The sequence below is a fragment of the Lynx canadensis genome, chromosome A1 (assembly GCF_007474595.2).
Source record: "Lynx canadensis isolate LIC74 chromosome A1, mLynCan4.pri.v2, whole genome shotgun sequence".
NCBI classification, from domain to species: domain Eukaryota; kingdom Metazoa; phylum Chordata; class Mammalia; order Carnivora; family Felidae; genus Lynx; species Lynx canadensis.
The window spans coordinates 50107115-50133013 of record NC_044303.2 but is presented as its reverse complement, the minus strand read 5'-3'; the positions used below and the strand labels follow the sequence as shown (position 1 = coordinate 50133013).

Below are 25899 nucleotides of genomic sequence, written 5' to 3'. Positions count from 1 at the left end.
GAGGACCATCCCGTTCATGAAAGGGTTTTTAGCAGCATTCTTGACCCACTAGATGCCAGTAGCACTCCCAGCCCAGTTATATCGACAAAACTATCCCTAAACCTTGCCAAACATCCCTTGGAGGGACAAAACTGCCCCCAGGTGAAAACCACTGGTCTAACCAACACCAAGTCCTTCTATCTACAATAAAGAAAGGACAAGATTTGACCTACAGAAATCTCCACATTATGTAAGAACAAAGACTAAAACCTATGAAATGCATGGATATTTACTAGCCAATAATTTGCTTTCCTATATACCTGCTTCCTTTTATAAAAATGCAATCTCGGGGCAGAAGAGCTGTGGCCAACATTTTTAAATAAGCCACTTGCCAGCTTCCTCAAGTCTCATAACCGGGAGGCTCCCATGCTTCCACTGCAGCAGACCCAGGGTCAAGCCCTGTGTTCTTTGGGCCAACAAGACAGAATTCTCAGGGGAAATGTTCCTGAGCAGAGTTGAGGCTCTCAGGCATTCTCACTAGTACTACCTGGGCACGCCTTTATGGACTTGCGGTCTCCACTGAGACAAGTTGTTCTGCATGCTTCCTACTACAGCTGTAACTACGTGACCTCCCAGTTTCAGTTCGTCAGGGATTTAATTTCACTCAAGGCTGTGCCCAGGTACTGACTTTTTTCCTGAACACCGTAGACCCAACATCTCATAAAACAGGCTCCAGGCAAGTTTTGCTCAGAGCATTCTTGGAATTAGAAGCCAACAAACATGTTTTGCCTAATCGGTAGCCTACTCAAACATCTGCTACAGGGTTTCAAAATGGTGTGACTGGGGTAGGGTGGGGGGGGGGTGTTTTTTCCTTAAGTTGTTGCTGTTCATTAAGAATAAAACACTTTGTAAGTGAAAACTTTCTTTGCCCATCAGATAGGTGTCTGGAGAGATTGCTGATTAGTAAAAATAAAACAAATTCATCCATGCAGTAATTTTTCATGGATATCAAGCATGTCTTCGCAATACTGCAGAAGTCAACGTGCCATTTTGGTGATGAAACTTAGGAACAAACTATCTTCCAATTAATCAGAAATGCAGACAGACCCCTCCCTGCTATGCACTTATCAAGGTTGTGTAGTTTAGAAATGCTAATTCAACAGAAGTAGAAGCACATAAGTTCAAAATGGACTGTTTGTTTAAAAATATGTATTGTTAGGCTTTGAAAAGATGAATTCTATCTGAGATTTTAGGTTTTACTGCTAAAAGACCATGTGTACTATGAAACTTACATAGAGAGTTATTTTTCTTTAGGAAAAAATATTGGCCATTTTTAAGATTTTATCATCAATTTTAAATAACTTTTAAAGCTACCACAACAGGGAAATCAACCATATAAACTAAATCTTGCTCTAAAACGGTAGAAACTAATTTTCCCATTTCTATTACTCCTACAGCTAGAATAATATTCTCTCCTTTTGAAAAAAAAAATGTTAATTAGGTTTAAGAGTCGTGATAAAGAGGTAGTCATTATCACAAAATTAAATCATTTTTCTGTCACCATTATCTGGTAACAAAAGTTTATTCCGATTCACTGAAAGCAAATTAGATTTATAGGAAAAAAAATCTCACAGGAGCTTAAAACCAGATTTCCTGAAACCATATACTCCTACATGACACCATTTTCCATCTAAAACACAACGGAGACACCTGTGCACATTTTCACCCCTACTTTCACTTTCTCATCCACACTATTAAAATAGTGAAAAACTGTTCATTTTTAGAAATCCTCCACAACTGACAAGGTCATTAGCATTCCGCCAGGCATTGCTGCCTTCCAGATTACAAAAGAAAGTCTCTTTAACCACTGTCCCAGTCTCATTTTTGTTAGCAAGTCTTAATTCCAAATACATAAAGACCATATGAAAATAATTCTGTTTATAAATATAACGTCTAAGTTTGTTTTATAAGCATAATGGCCATTCTCCCCATTAGAAACCAAACACTACCACGTTGGACAAGCATTAAAATATAAACTACCATTTCAGTTAGTAGAGAGATTTAAAATAACAACATGCCATGATCTCAATTACAGACAGCTTCGATTCACAGTGCCTCAGCTATTTTTTAAATAATCTGTTTTGGAATGAGAACAGAGGAAGACAGAGGAACAATTTTTCAGTCATCATAAAATCTCAGAAATTCTTTGCACTTGAGCCACAAGCCCTAAGCTTAAAAAACATATAACAAACCAGTGAAACTTACCTGACAGTGACTCGGTTTGATAAATCCTGTAGATCCCCAGGATGGAAAAGCTGGGCTTCTTTCAATCCAATCTGTTCACAAGCTTTCAAAAAAACGTTTATATTATCCTGTGAAAAGAAGTGGAAAGTGATTGCTTAGCCGATCTCTCTCTCAAACAAAGGGTACATGTTTTTATGATAGAACTTCTGAGCTTCAAAGTCCAATTACAGCCAGCAAAAAATGAGGCAGCAAGACTAGTGCATACATTTTTTTTTAATTACATGGGCATGTATAGCCTTTCAGTCTTCCAGAGCATTCACAGTAGCGCTAGCTTATGCCTGGGCATACGCTGTTCTGTGATCTTTGTGACCGGCACGTTAAACATTACCTGTTACAGGACAAGTGCCTAGCCACTGAGCAGTAATCTACACTTTGATGTCAGCTCTGCTCTGCAAACAAACGCCCTCTTCCCAGCTTTGCACGACAAGCCTCACCTCTCCTCTTTAAAAATAACTCCAGCTACTGACAGTCACCCACCCAGAAACTGTTGGCAGGGAAGAAATAAGAGGAGGAACATTCTGTTTCTATGATTACAAATTACAGAACGACCGTGGAATACCACACCTGGAATCTGGGTTTGGTTGCTGAGCTGGCTCTTGACAGACAGGGAAACCATACTACAGGACCCAGGAGAAGCCTAACGTTCATTGGCTAAATCGCATAGTTTAGGTGTGGTACATTATTCACACACGCCCTGCACCTGCTTCAGGAACTGCCGCCAAAAAAAAAAAAAAAAAAAAGGAAATCTAGGTTGCCCTCCTGGCTAATTTCACAAACCAAAATCCTCCTTTCACAAACCAATGCTTTCCATTCATGTAAACTGCTGCCCAAACATGGACTACTACAGATACACATTTGGTGGGCAGAATTAGCTGGAGTTTCCCTCTTCTCCTTTATGAGGTTGAGCTTGGGAAGATTGCGTGGGGACTCTACCTTCTCTTGGTTAGGACTCTCAAGGAAGAGAACAGCCTGCTAGCATGCCAACACACATTTGTCCACGTGCACATGCCAGTGCTCTCACACCACATCTGTAGTTTAAGAGGGCCTCCCTGAAACCTCACCTCCCTAACAGCTGGCTCTGAGGAACCAGAAGATAGCCTGCCGCTTGGAAAAAGACAATTACTCTTTTCCCATGCTGAGAAGCCAATCCCCACAAGAAAAGGCAGGGTGGCCTAGCAAAGTGGGAAGGAAAGATACAGAAGCAAGGAGGAAGAAGCTAATTTTAGCAGCATGGATTCCTGGAGAGTGAGGGGATTTAGGGAAAAGGTGAGCAAATGCACAGCAAGAGAAAAGCCACACCAACTACTAGGGACTAAGAGACATTCAAAACAAAATATGTGTGTGGGGGGGGGAGGGGGGTTATTCTAGTGCACTATCAGTAAAAGGCAGCGTGAACTACCTGGCTGAAAGCTAAAATCCATGCTCACTTTAAGTAAGAGGTCAAAGAGCAAAAGAATTTATAAGTCCAAAGTTGAACGGCTCAATGGAAGATGATAAATCTGACTTGGTGGAAAAAAACAAAAGGGGGAAATCACATATTGGCAATATTCCGGAAGGAGCAACAGTGATCATTTTGTTAAGCTCGCATAATTAAAAAAACCCATACAATCTCATTACCCAATGATTCAAATTAACGGTTCTAAAACTGGCCTTCAGAGAAGCAGACAAGAACGAATGGTTTGGTGTTTCAGTACTCCAAATCCCACAGGAAGAAAAGTACTTTTCAAAAGAGGAAGAAAAAAACCATTAGAAGTCTTCCCAACACATACACACACACACACACACACACACAAGAAGTCTTCCCACAAACTCAATTTGGTTGAATGTTTAAAATGTTATAAAACATTATGAGACAGTTAAACAGAAAGTAAGTACAGAAAGTAAGCCGATTGCACTGATTGCCAAAATAGTCCTTCATGTGTTTTCTAAAAACATAATAGCAGTCATCCAGTTGACAAATATATATACAGATTGCTAAGAACAAAACTACATATGCCTCAAAACCCACCCAATTATTTAGAAAGAAACCACTTAAAATCAAAGTGATTATAGTTAATTAGAGATGAAGGGAAAAATAGAATATGATTAAATTCTAGTTTTAAATAAAGCCTTTACATGAAAAAGCAGAGTTTCTCTTAAATAGTTCAATGACACTCAAGTTGACTTTACAAACGAGGCTGCACATGGCCTATGCAGCAGGAACAGGTTGTATTAAGATCACAATTGTAACCTAAATCCAGCTTACTGGACTTGAGCCCACGGGTAATTTATTTTTTGCAATTTCAAAGGACCTAGGCAGAGAGTTCCCTCAGGGAAGATACAGAATTATCAAATGAAATTTTAATGTCTGTTGAACCATCGAGCCACACCCCACTCAACATATTAAAAGGGAAGCGTTTAGTCTTCATTAATGGAATCATTTTCCCTGGAAACTAGCAAAGATAAAGTAAAAACAAAGGACAAACGTGAAAACATCTTCTCATTGGACTGTTAGCCAGGACAGAGCCCAGTAGCTCTGCCACTAACTTTAGAAATAACATTTCTAACATTATTAATGTATCAGCCTTTCTGGCCCTATTGTCCGCCTCTGTGAAATGAGCAGTTTCTGGATCCGTACCCCATTCCCAAGGGCACACACCTCTGTGCCAGCGGAGAGAAGCCCGGCCCTCCCCAGCTCAACCCTTCACACGAGTATTGCATAGCCCAACTTGCAGAAAAGACTTCATGGCAAAAGCCACCACTAAGCATCTGCAATTCCCACACGTTGAGGACGGAAAGTGGCTTCACAAAAACAAAACAAAATGAGGATCCCGGATGATCTGCAATAGCCCCTTTCAGTGTTGTTCTTCTAAGGTAGGAATAAAAGCAGACACTATAAACAGACAAGGTGGAATGGCTCAAGATTTTCACATTCTTCCCCAGAGCCTCTCCATCCCTTTGCCTTGAATCAGTTATAAGGGCAATCATAACAGGGTAAATTAGAGAGAGATTAAGGAGTCAGGAACAGTACCTGCTAACACCTGAAGCAAGATGAGGACTCCATAAAAATTTACCAATATTCCCAGGTTTATAGTAGCGCAGTGCAGTACCTCTACTGATTATCTACCGCTACATAGCTAGTTATCCCAAAACTTAGCAGCTTAAAACAATACAGACTGATACAGTTTCTGAAGGTCAGGAATTCAGGAGTGACCCAAGTTGGATTGTTCTGGCATGGAGGTCCCTGAGCAGGCTGTAGACATCAGGCCAGACTGCAGTCACCTGAAGACCTTCCTGTGGCTTGAAGGAGCCGCTTCCAAAGAGGTGCACTTGTAGGTGGCAAGTTGGGGCTGGTTGTTGGCAGGAAGCCTCAGTTCTGGATCAAATGGACATCTCCATCGGCTGCCTGACAGAGTGAATGATCCAAAGGAAAGCAAGATAGAGGCTGCAGGGTCTCATGGCCTATCTTTTCAAGTCACACAATATTTCCTCAGTATCCTGCTGATGGACTAGGTCAGCCCCATTCAATGCAGGGAGGACTACGCAAGAACATAAATGGCAGGAGGCGGGATCACTGGGGACCAGTTACCACAGTTCACTCTTGAGCCCTAATGGTTCATGTCCTTCCCATATGCAAAATACACTAATCCCTTCCCAAAGCCCTAGAAATATTCACCCCTATACAAGGTGAGCTCCAAGTTCATAATTTCATCTAAATCAATTCTGGCTTTACATGAGGTTCCTCAGGTGGATATCCTTAAGGACAGCCCTCGAATACAGTTCCTCTCAACACGAATACCAGTGAGCTAAAGCAACAAGTTACTTGTTCCCACATACCCAACACAGTGGTGTAGGGTAACCTCTAGATATATTCCAGCTCAAATGTGGAGAAATGAGGGCACACAGGAGTCACTACACCTCAGGAACTCTGAAATCCTGCAAGGCATAGATTGGTAGGTCTTTCATTAGTCTTCAAGGCCAGTGAATTCGTCATGGTTTTTGCTTCATCCTCCGGATTCTTGATTCCCCCTTAAAGTCATCATTTGCTTCCTTGAAAAGTAGTTTGTGTCTGCAGGTATGTAGCTTTCTCAGTCTGCTTTCTGCCTAAAAAAGTTTGGGGGACTAATTTTGTAACCTTCTGTCCTTTTCAGTCTATGTTTACAGCTTCTAAATAGAATTCCCTCAATACCATCTTTTATGAATCCTATTGGCCCTTAATTTCATTAGATAAAAGCCGCACCCACAAATCCCTTCAAGGGGGAACAGCGGCCCTCGTCTTAGTCCACTGAGATGACAGAGGGACATCACCTTTATGCTTCTTAGAAGCCCTGTCATTTGGATGGACTTCCGAGGCACTACTTTGGATCTTTCCAAGATCTTCAAGGATTTTACAGCCACATGCTCACTTTGTCTTCCTGCTAGTGTGCACTTAAGTTGATGTTGGCCTGAAAGCCATTTCTCAATGTTAGCCTCCTTTACTGACTAAAGAGGCTGACGATTTTCAAAACCAGCAATTCCTGTGCCCCTCTTGTTTATCATGTTATTTGCTGTCCCACATTTTACTTAGGATCAGCAAGAGGACGCCAGGCAGCACTTTAGCACACCACCTGGAGGTCTTGGCTAGAACACCTAATTAGGTACAATGTATAGGTACAAGGGAGAGAATCATCGGGACCACGTTAGAAGATGGCTACGGTACTTGAACACAATCATATATTATACATTTCTATGGAATCTTAACTCCTCTCTGTCTCCATTATACATCCTGAAGAGTCACAAGAAGGATAACGTGAGGCCAAAATGAATATTCTCACACTAGACGCAGAGGTAACATGGGTCTTTGGCGACATGAACTCTTTCAGAGCCTTTCACCCCACTTTCCTTCTCAAAGCACTTATCCAGTAACACAGACTCATGTCATTTCAGCAGATTACTTTGCTTTCTTATCAGGGATGGGAGTTGAGGAGAGTATCAGGGGACCAGAGTTGAATGAATAAATTTTAGCAAGCTGCTATCAGTCAATATAAGGGCTCTCTCAGTACTTTTTTCTCTTCGTCCCAAGCCCCCATTCACTCCCACTCCTCTTCACTAAAAGGTGCTTTCTGGCTTGGTCAACTGAGCATCTGAGTCTTGATTTCAGCTCAGATCATGATCCCAGGGTCATGGGATCAAGGCCCAAGTCAGACTCTGTGCTGACCGTGGAACCTGCTTGGGATTCTCTCTAAAAAAAAAAAAAAAAAAACAAAAAAAAAAACGTTTAAAAGATTTAAAAAAAAAAGAAAAGAAAGAAAGAATATACCCTCAAGAATTAAAGAGTTTCCCAAACAAGTACATGTACATGCACATTAATAGCAGCACTATTCACAATAGTCAAAAGGTAGAAAGAGCTAAAATGTACATTTACAGCAATGGATAAACAAACTGTGATATATTCACACAAAGGCATATTAGTCACCCATTTAAAAAAAATGAAGAACTGATACATTTTACAGCATGGATGGACCACCAAAACATTATGCTAAGTAAAAGCTAAACACACACATTTACATATTCCATTTATATGAAATATCCCGCATAGACAGATCCTTAAGAGAAAGAATGCAGATTGGTTGTTGACAGAGGAATTTGGCAAGGGACAGTATGAAATAGGAAGTGACCTAATAGGTAAGAGGTTTCACTGGGGAGGGATGGAAATGTTTGGTGACTGCACAACACAGTGAATATACCATATGCCACTGAATTGTCCACCTTGAAATGGCTGTATTTGTTATGTAAATTTCACCTCCATAAATTTTTTAAAGGAGTGTCTTCTCTAACGTGCTTAAAAATGTAAATGTCCTTGGGGCGCCTGGGTGGCACAGTCGGTTAAGCGTCCGACTTCAGCCAGGTCACGATCTCGCGGTTCGTGAGTTCGAGCCCCGCGTCGGGCTCTGGGCTGATGGCTCAGAGCCTGGAGCCTGTTTCCGATTCTGTGTCTCCCTCTCTCTCTGCCCCTCGCCCGTTCATGCTCTGTCTCTCTCTGTCCCAAAAATAAATAAATGTTGAAAAAAAAAATTAAAAAAAAAAATGTAAATGTCCTTTAAAGTGTTGATTCACTTATGTATCTCATTTACATAAATGGCATTATGGTCCACATTTTTGTCTTAGAGCTTCAACCATTTTGTTACACAAAAGTCTCAATCCTCATTAAAGTCTATACTATACCTTCCTAGGCTCTTACACTGACCAAAGTCATTTTCATTTTCACTTGGAGGAACTTAAAAAAACGTATCTTTCATACATTTCTTTGAAATATATCTTTAATGATATACTTTCAAGACTTCCAACTTCTAGAGGGAATACTTTGTATCAAGAAACCTTAATGTGACAACAAATGGAGAATGTCTATTCATAATGTCAAACCAGTTAGACCCACTTCTGCAAAAGTATAGAGGGTCAAAAATGTCATCAATAAAAATGGATTCTTTACATAAAGACAAAGAGATTTATTACAGAAGCCCTGAATAAGATCAAGATCCTAATTCTGAAAAAGAGTAAAACGGTCTGTGCTCAGGGCTATAGCCGTACAGACAACAAGGGCCATATAGTCAACACCCATAAACAAAACCTAGCTAGAATGACATCACCTGAGAGTGTTCCCTCATCAATGAGCCAAGTGCTCCTCGTGTGCTCACCTGTGCCCTGTTACTCCCAGTAAATTTCTAGGCCTACTTTGAGCAAGATTTTTTTTTTATTAAAAAAGAGAGCACATTATCCAATTCCTCTGAACCTGGGAACATGACGGTGTGGATCAATTTATCGGAAGGCCAAGAGACTTGGTGACCTCAACTCCTTTTCCATTTATGATATGGTACCAAAGCCCCTGTCTCCTCTTTCCCTGGCATTGACAGTGTCAAAAGTTAGAAAGTATATGCCAGCCATCAAGAGGTTGTATCCACTGTTTGAGGCAGAGAAACTGAACTAAATCTCTACGTTAGAATAACAGTCCCTAGCCAGCCACGTCAGAATCTCTAGAGGGAGCACACAGTCACCACACCGGTGATGCTGATGCACACGCTAGACAACAGCCGACCTAGCCTCTGGCCACTCAACACGGAGTCCGCACACCAGCACCATCACTTGGGAGCCTGTGAGACATGCAGACTCTAGCTCCACCCTGGACCCACTCAATCAGAACCCACATGCTAAGAGAATCACTCAGGTGATTTGAGTCTTTGTAGACATAAGTTTTCTGGCAAGTAACAAAATAAGGAAAGTCTGAGCACAGGTCACCTAGGGACCGTGGAGCTCACCAATGCACCACCTCCAAAAGTACTCACATTCCATTCTGGTGATGTACTAATCGTGATCAATCGCAAGTACTCGAAAGCAATTTCCAAGCAGCAAAGTGACTACAATATATCCAAGTGTGCATTTTAATTATATAGTTTCCATTAAGAAAGTGGTGTGGTTGCAATTTTCGTCAGGGGCACTAGTTTTATTATTATTTTAGAGACTTCATCCTCTATTTTATGGCTTAGTGAAGAAATGTAAGCTGTGTTACTAATACCTACATGTTATGATTACAATATGTAGGTAAACCTACAGATCCAACTTCGGTACTTATTTGAGGAAAGTAAGCAGTACGTTTTCCTTCGGTTCTTATCTGTCTGCCAAGAGAAAGCCTCAGTCATGTGCTGATAGATAGCAAAGGATTGGGGGACGAGGAGAGTAATAAGGTTTTGTCACATGTGGAGTGGAGATGGGAATAAGAACCAGCTAGGAATGCTTAAAAGGAATGGCCAAGTGACACTGAGGGCCCAGGGGATTATAGATGATAAACCACCAAGCTGCTGGCGTAGTTTTCTCCAGCACTGCTTGGCAGAGGAGGAGCAAAGACCATACCGAGAGGCAGAACCAAGCACTGGCAAGCAGGGGAAGGGCAAGCAGAGGGCTGTGCTCTGGTAAAAGGGTGGTCACTGAAATGCTTCATCAACCCCGGGTGACAATGAACTACACAGAAGCGGTGACAGGCTGTCACATTGCACCGTGCATTAAGGTACGGTCTTCCATGGTGTTCAGATGAAATTTACATCAAAAATGAAGGAGTTCTCAAACATACTTACTCTTTTGAAAGCAAGAAAAGAAAATGCTGAAATAGAGGCTTAAGAACTTCTGAGACCAGCATGGGGAACAAAAGAAAAATGTTCTGTCGTCAAATTATCCATGTTCTACATTCCAAAGTAAAACAGATACGTAATTGCTTAAAGAAACACATCATAATGATGCCAAAACACATTTTGGGAAGCAGTAAAGCACATTTAATGAAGGAAAACGACACAGTAAAACTTAAGAGCTAGCTGGGAATTCATGCTCCTTCAGTATAACTGCTCCTACCCCCCTTCCGAGAGTCACTTTTACAGGTGATGTGTCTGGATCATCAGCCCTTGTATTTGCTTTTCCAGCCTCAGGGACTCCTTGCTTTATGAGACTGATTCTCTTTTAGTCATTTCTCTGTCAAAAAAAGTCCAAAGACTCCCTCGCTGTAACTGTAAAACACCAATCCTAAATCTGACTACTTAATATGAACTAACTCCCATGAGAGCCCCTTAGCTACTTAGTTCTCCTGCCTCCTACCCTCCACACATTCCCCCAACCTCACATCTTCTCTTCAAATATCCCCAGTTTTCTCAGTGCCCCTTGGCCCTCTGTGACAGTTTTCAGTTCTCATGTCATCCCAACCAGCCCTTCGCTGAATCGCTGATTTTCTCGAGTTAACATCCACTGAACTCTTATCGTATGCCAGGCAGCATTCTGAGGCCCTTTACACAAACTATGTCAAATTCACACTAAAAAAGCTTAGGAAGTCTTATTGTACCCATTTTACACATGAGGAAACTGAGGCTAAGAAGTGTGTGACTTACCCCAGGTCATCCAGTAAGTGGTGGAGTGAGGATTCAAAGCAAACAGTTCAATTCCTGAGTCTGTGCTCTTAACCACTATATTGATTTCCCATTAATGCTATAACAAATCACCGCATCAGTGGCTGAAAACAAGACCAGTTTATTACCCTAAAGCTCTGGAGGTCAGAAGTCCAAAGTCAGTCTCATTGTGGTAAAAATCAAGGTGTTGGCAGGGCTGCATTTCTTTCGGAAGCTCTAGGAGAAAATCCATTTCTTTTCCTTTTCCATCTTCCAGAGGCCCTCTCCTCCACGTTCGAAACCAGCAGCACCAGCCTGAGTCTCTATTGTACCACCATCTGACTAGTTCTTGCTCTCTTCTACTTAATAGGACTCTTGGGATTATCCTGGGCCCACCTAGATAATCCGGGATCCTTTCTTCATCTCAAAGTCAACTGGCTAGCAACCTCAATTCTACCCGGAACCCAATGCTTAACCTCCTCTTACAAGACATTGGCAGGTTCACTGCATTAGAGCATGAACATTATTGGGAGCCATTCTTTCTATGACAACCATCACTGTTCCTTATAGACAATTTCCTTCTCAAAATGAAGCATATGTAACTCTAAACAGGACTCCAGGTGTGGTTAATTATCAAAGTCATCATTTGATGGGTCACTAATAATTGTCCTCTTATAAAATGCAAATGACAGTGATTTTGAAGATTTAGTGAGGAAACAGGTGATTGATTGGCAGATTCTAGGAATATAGTAAGTAGCCAATAAATGGACCTTACTTCTCGTTACAGGCCACAGGTGCTTTGCCTTGTGGCATCTATATGATGCTGTTGGCTAACTGAGATGTACACTGGCAGCAACCAGTTCACAGGGACAAGATAATTCACAGGAAGATGACCTGTGGAGTTTAATGGACCAGGAGGCTAGTGAAATTTAGCATAAACTAAGGTGGATATAAAGAATCTGAAATGCAAATCATAGGATTCTATCAAGTGAGGTTTTATGGATAAAGGCATAAAGTGCACGATTAAGTTTGCAGATAATACAAAACCACTGCTTTCTTGTGATTTTTCCCCCCAAAAACCAAATCTATTCCTGATAAATATCCTTTTGGAGTCTTGCAGCCATCTAGATCACGTTAAATTGCAGATTTTGATATTCAGTACATTAACTATGTCTGATTGTTCCAACATCTACAAACAAGACTAAGCATAATCCCCATGTTTTTATTCCATCCTTTTTTTAAAAAATGAAACTAGCACAAGTACAAAGCCCTAAGGCAAACTGTAGAAACTTCTCTCCAAGTTTATATGGATTTACATTTAGCTCCTTAAAATTGAGCTTTTTTACTCAACTACTTAAGATTTCACCTACAGATATTATCTGGTCTACTTTTCTCCATCTTGACTACAACAAGGCCACAACAGACAGTTGGCAGGAATTAAGACATGTCTAAAAGGGGAGGGGTGGTAAAATGACTGAATAAACCATAAATGAATAAAATGAGCATCATGTCAGGGAAATGATCAGGCAACAAGGAATGCACAGATTCCCATCTTTTCCACAGGACACCCCCACACAATGGTTGCTTTGGGGGCATGCAGGCCTGTTATTGCCACATTCCTTGTGAAGCCGGAGATGAGGATTTTAAATGAAACCTGAGGGTCTGAAAATGTTGGCTCCAATTTTAAAAACAAGCAAAAATGGTTTAAGTCAAACAAAACTCATCATGAGCCACTTCATGACCTCTTGCTGGTCTCCTGAACTCGCCATGGTCCCAACCCGGTAATATTTTTCTTTAGAGCATTTGTGGTGGACAAGGCTGGCTTCTAATGTTACTTTCTTATTAAATAATCACAAACCATCCATCCCTTTAATCATCTTTTCCATCATGTTATCAGGGAACAATATCTAAGACTGACACTGATCACTCTGACATTTGCAAATCTGCAATCTTATGCAAACTGCCTAAGAATAATGTAATACTGTCTAACCAATTATCCGGACACTCCATGGCCAGTCAAGTTGACACACAAAACTAGTCATTACAACTATCAAAACTGTTTTTCAACTGCCCTTCCTGCTTTTCTTCTTAATTTCCTTCAGTCTACTCATCACATACCAATTTGTGATTTTCTTACTTTTACATTTTATTGAGATATAATTCACATACAAGTCATGAATTTAAAGTGTGTGATTCAATGGTTTTTGGTATGTTCACAGATACATGTACATCCTTTACCACAGGCAACCAAAGATCTCTAACAACAAATTAAATTCCTCTCAAAGGTCCCCAGTGGCTTCTCATCATGCTAGAAGTAAAATGTGATCTACCACCAAAGCTGATAGAGCCACATACATCTTTGCTGGCCTACCTCTCCACCTTACTCAGTTCCAGATCCACAGTCCTTGCTGGCCCAGCTTGATCCTGCCTTGATCCCCCCTCGTTTCCTTCTGTCTGGAAAAGTCTCATGATCCCCGTACATTACCCTCCTTCAGTTTATTCAGGTCCCCGATCAAATGTCAACTCCAGAAACAAGATGTCCCTAAGCACTTTCTCTGAAACACTTCTCATACTCAATCATTCGCTATCCATTCACTTTATTTTTCCCAGTGTAATTACTGTCAACTGACGAGGTATTACATATTCTGCATGGTAACTATTAGTACCTGATAAGTTATTACTGACCTGCTGACCATGCTCCATTAGGGAGGAACTTCTCTGCCTTACTTGTGGCTTTGTTCCAAGTTCCAAGAATAGTGCCTGGCACATAGTAGGTGTTCAATAAATACTTTTAGGAAGGGAGGGATAGTCATGGGCCTAAAACCTATCAAATAACTGATGTGTTCATACCAGTCTTAGACCTGGGTTCTATTTCTTATTAACTCCATTTGCTCTAAGGTTTCCAATTTCTACATAACAAAAGGTGCTTAAAGAGAGACATTCTGAGCATTTTCATATCTGAATAAAACTGTCCTGTATGACATAATCCTACTATGAATGAATTTTTCTTTAACTTTACAAGCTAATCATGGTGTTGCTTTAGGAATTCTAATTCATTAATGTTTTTTTAAGATGTTGCCCTCAAGGCTAAAAGTTGGCATACGTTCATCTTAGATTTAAAAACAAGTACGTTTTGGAACTCTAGGGAAATGCTCCTATCTTGTGCCAGTGCCATGACTAACAAATTATGGCCAGAAATAAAACAGGAATTTCCTGATTTACAGTGCTGTATCATTATGAGGGTATTGGAAACAACTTCAATGTTGACACTAAGTTTTTATGTTTTCATTTTTGGTGATACTTATCTTTAACTGGGAGTTGGAGAAAAGTAAGGAGATAAGGAGATTCTTGACGAAATCACCTAAAATTTCTTTATAAATAACTCAATTATCATGGAGTTATTTATAGGCCATTTATATGGAGGTATTAAGGTGGAGGTATTAAATATCCAATATTTGTTACCTTGAAAACAGCCAATGAACAATCTCCATTCAGTCTGTTTTCTTAGACTTGATTATTGTATAATGCTAAAGTATTTCAAAATACTGCTGATCACAGAAATTCCAGGAAAATATACATTAGAAAAGAAATTATTTAAATTAAAATACAACCACAGAAAACGTCATTTTCAATGCATAAAGTGGCCTTATTTTTAGTAAATGGTCAGCCTTTATGCTATAATATCTTACCTAAGCGTAACAATACATTAAATAACACTGTAAGCAGTAACACTATAGTACTCTCCTTTAACTTTATTAAGAAGAAAAAGCACTCCATGTTTTAGTTATTAGTGTTTGTTTTTAAAGAAAATAATCAGATTGACAAGCTAGAAAAATAAAAATAGTTTAAATTTCATTGTACGAGGCATAATTATACAACTTGTAATAGTGGTTCACCCTCCCTTTGAAATTAAAAGATTTCTTTAGTGTAGTTTTAATCATGAAATCACAATTGAGCGATTTTAATCAAGTTTATTGATATCATTAACCTCCGCGGCCTCTACTGGTTTTATTTGTAAAAGAGCTCAGAAGCTTAGTGTCCCATAAACCTCCCTCTCCCAACCCCCTGGGTCCCCTTCCCCTTGGAAAAAGAATGGGATACATAGAGTCACTGCCTGAGAGTGGGTTTTAAAAAGTACATGATAAAACCTGGACAAGCATATTTAAATTTTACAGCTGATTCCTCGGGTGCATTTTCTATTACTGCTGAGAGGGAACAACTAGATGTTTCAATAGTGACCTTGGCACAGACTAGGTTGCACTACCTTGCTGATGTGCCCAAGTGTAGAGGAGAGTGAAGATGAATCAGAAATAATTTTACAGACACAAGAACATTAGCCACTAACAACCTTTTGAAAAATGGCAGTAAGAATGGACCCATAGACTTGTGTGATTTCTTGAAGCAGCTATTATGAAGAGAAGAGAATCTGACTGACATCCAACAGCTTAAGCTAGCTGGCATCTTTTCATTTCCTGCATTCTACAGCATCCCTAAATCAGGAGACAACCTTCCCAGTCTCTATGGTCACACCTTATATATTCCACTCTTGAAAATAATCTGAAAGAGTAACCCTTTAGAGGAAGGATATTCAAATTTGGCCCGTATTTTTCAAGCAAGTGTGGATATAGTAAAGATTTTTAAATTAAGCACACTGACAGACACAAACTTTCAAACAAAAAATGATTCAAACCAAATATTCTTTTTTTTTTTTTAAGTAGATTTCATGCCCAGTGCAGAGCCCAATGTGGGGCTTGAACTCACAACTGTGAGATCAAAACCTGAGCTGAGATCAACAGTCAGTTGCATGCTTAGCCAACTGAGCCACCCAGGGGCCCCTCAAACCAAATTTTCTAGAATACGATTCCTTTTCTCAGAGAAACTGCAATTGAAATAGCAGGCATGAGTAGATCACTCAAATCTATACTCAGTCAACAAACCAGCCCATGCAAAGGGGTAGCGTTTATTTTCTCAACTCTTTATCTCCATGGCTCTCAGCCAGGGATGATTTTACCCCATAGGGGTCATTGGCAATGTCAGAAGACATTTTTAGTGGTCATCCTTTGGGGCTGGGGAGCATGGTGTTACCACCATGTAGTAAGTAAAAGCCAGGGAAGTTGCTAAACATTCTACAATGCACAGGAAAGACCACCCCCTAAACAAAGAATGATCTGGCCCAAAATGTCAATAGTGGTGCCAAGGTTGAGAAACCTTGCTTTAGTAAATACAACTAAATCATCAGGGGTCCAAGACAACTATAAGTCTTGGGATTAATAACTTCCTTGATGTTCTCTGCACATATTGTATTTCAGGCACACTAAGACATCAGATGGTAAACATTATTCTGGTTCAATGACTCTTTTCACCATCAGAATATCTTGCCTGTTTCTCATGGTTTTGTTTTGAGATTGAGTTTTTTAATTCCCAAATAAAGTTTTAGTTTTGAGTTTCAATGAATTGAACATACCCACATTTAACAGCAGCTAATTTTTTGGAAAATTCAGACTGGTTAGATTTTGGGGGGGCATCGCTTTGTGAAGAATATAAAAGAATAGAAAAGATAGGGAAAATCTATTTCTTGAAAAATTAGAACTTAGTATTAAGTTAGAAAAGCCCTATCTCTAGATCTAGGAGAACATGGTTAACGTCTCTCCAAAAGGGAAAGAAAAAATCGTAAAATCATATGAATGTTTCAAGCAAAGCATTCAATATATTTCCAAATCAGCTAAACACCTCTCTCCATATTGTCATTGCTCAGAGGATATTCATGTGTTCCACACAGGTCCACCTACAAACAGTAAACACATCGCCTTGGCTTCAAAGCTAAATACACAGAGTAGCTGACATGAAGTGGATGGAAGTTATAGCTGAAGGAAAGAGATTAAGAATGGAATGATAGAAAATAGGGCTTGGAGCATGGAAATTGTATATTTTTTACTATATTTAATTTAATATGGTGTATCTACCCTAGAGAAACCTCATTCACAGAATCCTCTTTAACCCACACACCTGAACTCAGTGAGCCAAAGGCTACCAGCACTCCAGACTACAACCCATTTTGCCAAGATGACTCCCTTCTCAAGGAACACATCCGTCAGCTGGCCAGTGACCTATGATATTTGTAGCCTGGAAAGACAAGGTAATTTGATTCATTCAGACTCTTCTCTTGGGACCCTCGACTGAGAGACACCATTTCCTATTTGCAATGGGGTAGAAAAAAGTAATCATGTGGAATGTGGCTGCCATATTTATGACTGAACACTGAATTAATGACAGAGTCCTCTGAAAAATCCTGAAAATAAAACACTTCATCTCACTTAGCTTGAAAGCATCTATGCTCTTTTTATTACTAAAAAAAGCATAACTGCATATAAAATTGGTGAATCAGATTAAGGTCTTTGGACATACCAATGTCAATTTCCTGGCTTTAATACTATATCACAATTATGCAAAATATTACCATGAGAGAAACTGGGTGAAGGTCACAGAGGACCTCTTTGTACTGTTTTTTTTTCCAACTTCCCATGAAACTATATTTATCTCAAAAAGTTTTTTAAAAAGCAAGTATCAGATAAAAAATACTACCTAGCTGTATTAGTTTCCTAGTTTCCTACCCATAAACTGGGTAGCTGAAAAAAACAAAGATTTATTGTCTCACAGTTCTGGAGGCTAAAAGTCCAAAATCAAGGTGTCCACAAAGCCATGGGCTCTATAAAACCTGTAAAGAAATTATTCCTTGCCTCTTCCTAGTTTCTTGTGGTTTGCTGGCAATCTTTAGTTTTCCTTGCCTGTAGATGCATCACTTCAGTCCTCAGCTGTCACATGGCATTCCTCCTGGGTGTATCTGTACTCACATAGCCATCTTTTTATAAGGACAACAGTCATATTAGACCAGTTCCCCCCCACCCCCCACCAATTATGACCCCATCTTCACCAACCTTATTCACAAATAATGTCACACCCTGAGGTACTGGGGTTTAGGACTTCAATATGTTATGTTTTGGTGAGTAGGGGTAGAGGGGGAACACAATTCAACCTATAACACTCTTCCTTCAAAGACCTAATTCTGAGGGGTGCCTGCGTGGCTCAGTCGGTTAAGCGGCCTGACTTCGGCTCAGGTCATGATCTCACGGTCGGTGAGTTCAAGCCCCGCGTTGGGCTCTGTGCTGACAGCTCAGAGCCTGGAGCCTGTTTCAGATTCTGTGTCTCCCTCTCTCTGACCCTCCCCCGTTCATGCTCTGTCTCTCTCTGTCTCAAAAATAAACGTTAAAAAAAAAAAAAAAAAGACCTAATTCTGGAGCTTACTATTTTTCACGACTGAACCTTTTTCATTTATTCATTCAAAAAAAAATTTTGCCTCCCATAAATATCAATCATTATGTTGCTGTGAACCAAAAGAAAATTTCTAGTATAAAAAGTCTGGCTCAGACTTTTTATCTTTCTTCTATACACATCGAAAATGAAGGCTTCTAACATATGTTTTCTTGAGGAGTTCTTCAAGGTCAAACTTCATAGTCCAACTACGATTCCTCATGTGTGTTCAATAAATGTCAGGCTATTATAATTCATTGCAGCACATTTATATATCTGGTGTTTTCTTGCCCATTTACTAATTTATTTTCCAGATCCTGCTCCACCACTACAACATTAAGCTCTTTGAGGATAAAGTCCTTCTCTGTCTTTATTCCTCCAATATATCCCTACAAACCAGAAACATTCTTGACCTAGTAGGCACTCAACTATTTGTTAAAAAAATGAATGTGCTACAAAAGGACCTGTATGTCACACTATATAATCCCTTTCTGTCCACATATGACAACCCTACCAGATAGATGCTGGAGCTCTAATGCACACTTCAAACTGAGGTTTCGAGAAGTTTTGACATAACCATCCTGACATACAAGCATGGAAAGAAGGAGTCCATGTGGCATGATAACAACTTCAAACCAACTGTAGTCAATTCTACAACTGTGGTGATTCTTATGCTCCTATACCCCACTAAAAGTGTTCAGTGTCCTATACTTGGGAAATCATCCCATTTAATATTCTGGAAATACATCTCATTTTAGTTTCTAGAGATAAAATCCAAACTAGATAGAATTTTCATGCTTGAAGGAGAAATACTTAGAGAGATTGTTGTATTTAAATATAAAAAAACATTTGGCTTATATCTAATCATAGAATCAGAAGATTGAATAAAACCTCTAGTGGCCAGTAACAACAAACCACCACAATTCAAGAATTCCAAATATGCAGGGTGTTTGAAATCAAAGGCTAATTTCATTTAAAATGTGTATAAATGGGGCGCCTGGGTGGCGCAGTCGGTTAAGCGTCCGACTTCAGCCAGGTCACGATCTCGCGGTCCGTGAGTTCGAGCCCCGCGTCGGGCTCTGGGCTGATGGCTCAGAGCCTGGAGCCTGTTTCCGATTCTGTGTCTCCCTCTCTCTCTGCCCCTCCCCCGTTCATGCTCTGTCTCTCTCTGTCCCAAAAATAAATAAACGTTGAAAAAAAAAAAAAATTTAAAATGTGTATAATTGATCCAAGAAATGACAACTCACAATTTAAATATTAAAGTAAGAAAAACTGGAGACAAAAAGATTTTCAATATAATTCAAACTTTTAATTTTCACAGAAATTATTTCATAAAAATTATTTTCATATAAGACTTAGTTATTTTTATTAAACTGAATGTCTCTTCCTAGAAAGACTTCAAAAACCAAATTTCTTTGGGGAATCTGGGTGGCTCAGTTGGTTAAGCATCTGACTTCAGCTCAGGTCATGATCTCGAGGTTCATGGGTTCGAGACCTGCATCAGGCTCTGTGCTGACAGCTCAGAGCCTGGAGCTTGCTTCAGATTCTGTGTCTCCCTCTCTCTCTGCCCCTGCCCTGCTCATGCTGTCTCTCTCACTCTCTCTCTCAAAAATAAACATTTAAAAAAATTTTTTAATAAAAAAAACAAATTTCTTTAGTTTTATTCCTTAAATAATACCTTCTGACTATGAATTACTGACTACAAATTACTAGAAGTAATTCATACATATATGTATATTGCTATACATTCATATACATATCTTCAATATATAGCAATATATGCATGCCTGATAGGTTTTTTACCTAACCAAATTTGAGACCAATAAAAATATCACGTCATGATAGAAATCATGTCATGATAGAAATGGAATAGAATTAACTTGGTAAGAAAGAAGTAATTCATATTTGAGCCCAGCTGCTCTGAGAACTTTACATATATTCTATGTTTCAAAAGAAAATTATAATTGATCTTTCAAAGAAAAAAGAAAGCTCTAAAACTCTTCTTTCCTTCTCTCCTAGACAGTTATTTTCCAATAATACACAATGTGTGACTAACTTATTCCTATAAAACTGTAATGAGATTTTCATACCAGCTGCAAATCCAGAAATTTTGATGCTGTTACCCTTTAATCCTTCATGCCTCTGACATCTGCAAACACATTGTTGGCCAAAAAAAAAGTTTTTGAATATAAGCAGCTTGTCTATTGTAAAGATGATTTTATCTATCTATCTATCTATCTATCTATCTAATTCCAGGTTATTAGCTGTCTTAAACTTCAGTGTATTATAAAATTAGGGTTTTTTTTATTTCTTTAACGTTTATTTATTTTTGAGAGACAGAGAGAAATAGAGCATGAGCAGGGGAGGAGCAGAGAGGGAGACACAGAATCTGAAGCAGGCTCCAGGCTCTGAGCTGTCAGCATAGAGCCCGATGCGGGGCTCGAACTCACGGACTGCAAGATCATGACCTAAGCTGAAGTCAGATACTTAACTGACTGAGCCACCCAGTGCCCCATAAAATTAGTTTTGTTAAACTGACTTCTTTGATCAGCCTTGAATCTTAGGAGTTGCTAACGTTTTGAAAATAACCCATCATGTATATACTTAATTATAAATTATTTCTTTCAAAGATACAGCCCCACCTTGTTATTGGTCTTTCAATTATTATTGACCCACCAGAGTATCTATGTAATGACAGTGTAGGGTATTTTTCACACACAAAATCTAAATTTAAAGCTAGAAGGAATCTAAAGACTTATCCCATAGTTGTTTCATGGGTAGTATTACTGAGGCAAAGAAGACAGTGACCTACCCAATATCACACAGAACACTGGTAGGAAATCTACTATATAAAACAAAAGTGTTGGAAATACACTCCAAGATCTAAGTGTGCTAAGTGAGAGCCATCCTTAAGCAGAAGCAACAGATACGTAACAACTGGTGAACATCTACAGTTTCCCTAAACTGTGGTCAACTAGCAAACAAGGTATGCAGGGCTGAACTTCAGAAAGAACATGATCATAAACAAATGCAATCTGTGGAAGAAATAAGCCAAGAAAGGGGATATATGAAGTTTGAGGCACAAAAAGCAAAGCAAACAAAAAGTAAAAAAATAAAAGTCTCCTGGCAGAAGGGAAAGGAAAGAACTAAAGGTATAAGGAGAACATAACTAAAAACACTTTTCTTGAGCAAAAACCTCCAAACCTAATTTCTATGATAGTTCCAGATAAAAGTACCGGTCTACACCCATCTTTTTACACTTCAAAAACAAAGAAATCTAGTTTTGAAGATAATTTTTTACTTACCAAACCTGCTATTGGTGTGGACAGTCTATTAATCTTCTTAATGACACCAGGTTTAAGTTTATTAATCAAACTGAAAATAAAGAAATAACACATGCAATTACAAGAATGCCCATATCAGTTTAGTATTAAATCATGTATGTCACTACCCCATCCCCCACATGTGATTCAGAGCCAAGAGCCCAATAAAAGGCAAACAACCAAGAAAACAAGTCAAGAAACACAGTAGGAAGAACGGCACAGCAAACAATAGTCAGTATCTTCTTAGACCATACAGACACTATCTTCAAAGCCATGTCCCTAAAAATAGTTCCACATTTATTAAAGGTAACATTTGATTCTGTTCCAAGAGGCAGTGTAAGAATCTCTTTCATTATAATTTAGTTCTCTTGGACCTAAGAATAATTTTTTCTATCAATCATATTATTTTTTCCTCAAACTGATCTTTATTTTGAAAAGTAGATTCGAACCATATAATTTTGCCAGAGTTATAACATACAATATTAGTTTTAGTGGTGTAACATAGTGATTTGACATTTATATACACTATGAAATGATCACCATTATCAGTCTAGTTACCATCTGTCCTCATACAAAATGTTTATAATATAATTGACTATATTCCCTATGCCGTATTTTACACCTCCATGACTTTATTTTATAACCAGAGTTTATACCTCTTAATCCCCTGCACCTACTTCACCCATTTTCCCTATCCCTTTCCTCTGGCAACTACCAGTTTGTTCTCTGTATTTATGAATCGATTTCTGTTTGTTTGCTCTGCTTGGTTTTTTAGATTCTACATGTAAATGAAATCATGCAGCATTTGTCTTTCCATCTGATTTATTTCACTTAAGCATAAGACCCTCTAAGTCCATCCATGTTGTCACAAATGTATTTTGCCAGATTTAAAGGGTCAGTGGAACTCATCCAAATGGCCAGCAAGTTCTTATTGTTAACTCTTTCAAATATGTGACCAACTGCTTTGTTACCATAGCAGAATGACTGGATAAATATTAAATGTGCCAGAACTCCCCCAAACAAGGCAACAGTTACCTCAGAATCTAATACTGAACACATTTAAGTTGCTATGACAGAATCTGCAAAGATATGTATAAGTCGCTACATTCCAGAACAACAAAAAAAAAGAAGCCATCTTTAAAAACTATAACTTAAGAGTACAATTTTTGGTTCTAAATGTAGTTATCATCAATTGTATGTTATTTGTTGTTGTTGTTTTTCACCAATACAGTGTTAAGCCATGTAGAAATTTAATACTATAGTAATGCTTTTCTACTAATGCTAGCTTGGGTAATTAATCATTAGTCACTGTCAGAAAACAGCAATTTAAAACAGTGATTTTCCTATTCAATAATCTGGGTACAAAAAGCAATTCTTTATTCTGTAAACAGAGCTGCAAAAGGAAAGCAGATATAGGAGAAAGAATCAAACATTCTTAATTTACTGGTCTCCTCTTCACAATGGGCAACAGAAAAAAAAAAATCTGACACTTGTGGAATGTCACTCCTTCAACATTCCAGAGATTTATATATACACTTGAATGTGCTAAAAATAAAGAAGACAAAAGTCTCAACTTAATAACCTTCAGAATGTTGTTCAACGGGAATCAAAATTACAAAACAATGGCTTATGAAGATTTAGACTGGTGAGCTGTTTTCTGTTTTCCTAGTTTCTTCACACAAAGATCTTTAGACAATATACATAATAAAATCACCCCCTCAACTTCAAGCATTTTCTAGAACTGTTACTCTTTGATTCCTTATTTCTTATTTGTACAAAGAAAGCTATGTAGGAAGGAAGGCTTTCTCCCTTTATAGCTGAATTATTTTTCTTTAATCACTAGCTGAGGAGCTAGAAAAGAAGTTGAACAGGTTTATAAGAAATGACAGTTCCAAATTAATTCTTCCAGCTGTTCCCTATTAACCAGGTATTTATTAAGTTCTATTACCAGTGGCATCTTGCAATGCATAGAAGAACTAATAAATGCAACATTACTTAATAGGAACATTATTCTGGCATAGTATAAATCAAGAAATTCATAGAGTTGTTGGCCATTAACTTGGCAGTGACTTTCCTACAGTAACTTGGATCTTAAAATGTAATCCTATGGTGGTGTAAAAAGTTAAAGACTAAAATGAGCTGGGTCAACTTATCAAATGTCAGGAAAGCCTAGCATCAGTTGTCTTCATTAGCAGAAGAATGTCATAAAGTCTTCCTCCACACATTTGAGTCACTGATGACTTTGGCCAGATCACTGTATTTACCTATTTACTTCATTTATCATTCTTATACTACAGTGTTAGTAACATCACAAGCATTTTTTAAAAACAGTTTCTGGAATGAATAATAACACGGCCTACATTCAATTTAGTCAGCAAAAGGAAGTAAGGGATGGAAGTAAAGAAACAGCACAGTTAAATGATGTCTCCCAAAAATGAGTTGACTCCTCCCTCATCAGAAGATTCCACAGCTATTACCTAGAAGCAACACACAGCACAGTGGATTAGCTTCTTTCTTGACTCCTGAGTCCCCTAGCACGTGTAGAAACATGGAAATAGCCACCAGGCAAAAACAACACTCCGCATAACATACAAACGACCTTCTAAAAGTTGTGTCACTAGGAGAAAACATTATTTTGTCAAATGTTAAAGTGGTATTTGTTCTAAGCACTAGAGTATGGAGAAAATGCACATACGGTTTTGGCAAAAACTGAACGTCCCATCAGATTGTGAATCATGAATACTTATTTTCATATACAATTAAAGGAAAAACTTTTAGGATATTTCTTCTAGGGAGAAACATAGATTTCATTAAATCTAAACTTCTGTGAAATTAAAAAAAAATTTTTTTAACGTTGATTCATTTTTGAGAGACGGAGACAAAGCGTGAGCTGGAGTGAGACAGAGAGAAAGGGAGACACAGAATCTGAAGAAGGCTCCAGGTCTGAGCTGTCAGTGCAGAGCCTGGTGCGGGCTCAAACCAACAAACCATGAGATCATGACCTGAGGTGACGTCAATGCTTAACCAACTGAGCCACTCAGGTGACCCTAAACTTCTGTGAAATTTAAGGATATCTAAAAAAAGAGGGGTAGAGGGCGCCTGGGTGGCGCAGTCGGTTAAGTGTCTGACTTCAGCCAGGTCACGATCTCGCGGTCCGTGAGTTCGAGCCCTGCGTCGGGCTCTGGGCTGATGGCTCAGAGCCTGGAGCCTGTTTCTGATTCTGTGTCTCCCTCTCTCTCTGCCCCTCCCCTGTTCATGCTCTGTCTCTCTCTGTCCCAAAAATAAATAAAACGTTGAAAAAAAAAATTAAAAAAAAAAAAAAAAAAAAAGAGGGGTAGAGTCTTAACATCAAATCAAATAAAAAAGCCACACTAGGGAGATACTACTCTCTTTTACAAATAGAACTTCTTTGCATAATAAAGTTTCCTCAGGGCACCTGGGTAGTTCCTTGGTTAAGCATCCAACTCTTGGGTTTGGCTCAGGTCATGAACTCAGGATTTGTGAGATCGAGCCCCGCATCAGGCTCTGTGCTGACAACACGGAGCCTGCTTGGGATTCTTGCTCTCCCTCTCTCTCTGCCCTCTCTCTCTCTCTCAAAATAAATAAATAAACTTAAAAAAAAAAGGTTCTTCAATTACACATGTGAAATTCAAAAAGGCAACACTCACTTCTGGTCACTGGCTCTATTTAAGAATCATATAACATGATAATCTTCCAGATGGTCTCTGTGCACAAGGAACTAAAGGCAGTCAAGGGACCATTTTAACTGCCTGCAAGCAGACCATTCCTCTAATCCTACGCAAAATTATACCTCTACCCCCCCCAAGTCTTCCCTCAGGCCATGGCATAAATCTGATATGTGCTTTTTAGCACATCAGAGGTTTGCTCTTTTGGTTAAGATTAAAACCGGGACAGAAAACACCTAGTCATTTGCTACCTCCTTTGGTAGACCACATTGGCTAAAGCCTGCAACCCCTCTCCCTCAGCTCATCCCTGTACTGTTGTCTACTTCTTTTTCTTCTCTTCTCCAAAACATCCTGCCCACTCCCTCCGAGAGAGCTGAGTTACATAACAGATTGTAGAAAGCTGTCTCTGTTCTGCAACTT

The 25899-nt window shown here is 39.0% G+C and overlaps 1 protein-coding gene across 3 annotated transcripts in view; it reads right to left on the bottom strand.

Moving 5' to 3' along the window:
- Positions 1 to 25899, bottom strand: part of LMO7 (LIM domain 7) — a 199370-nt gene that overhangs the window by 94051 nt on the left and 79420 nt on the right. For all 3 annotated transcript variants that reach the window (XM_030312057.1, XM_030312062.1, XM_032592170.1), the window contains exons 4-5: positions 21776 to 21845; positions 2245 to 2351 (exon numbers count right to left, since the gene is read on the bottom strand). In XM_030312057.1, the coding sequence (XP_030167917.1) occupies positions 2245 to 2351; positions 21776 to 21845 (177 nt within the window). The remainder of the gene's footprint in view (positions 1 to 2244; positions 2352 to 21775; positions 21846 to 25899) is intronic.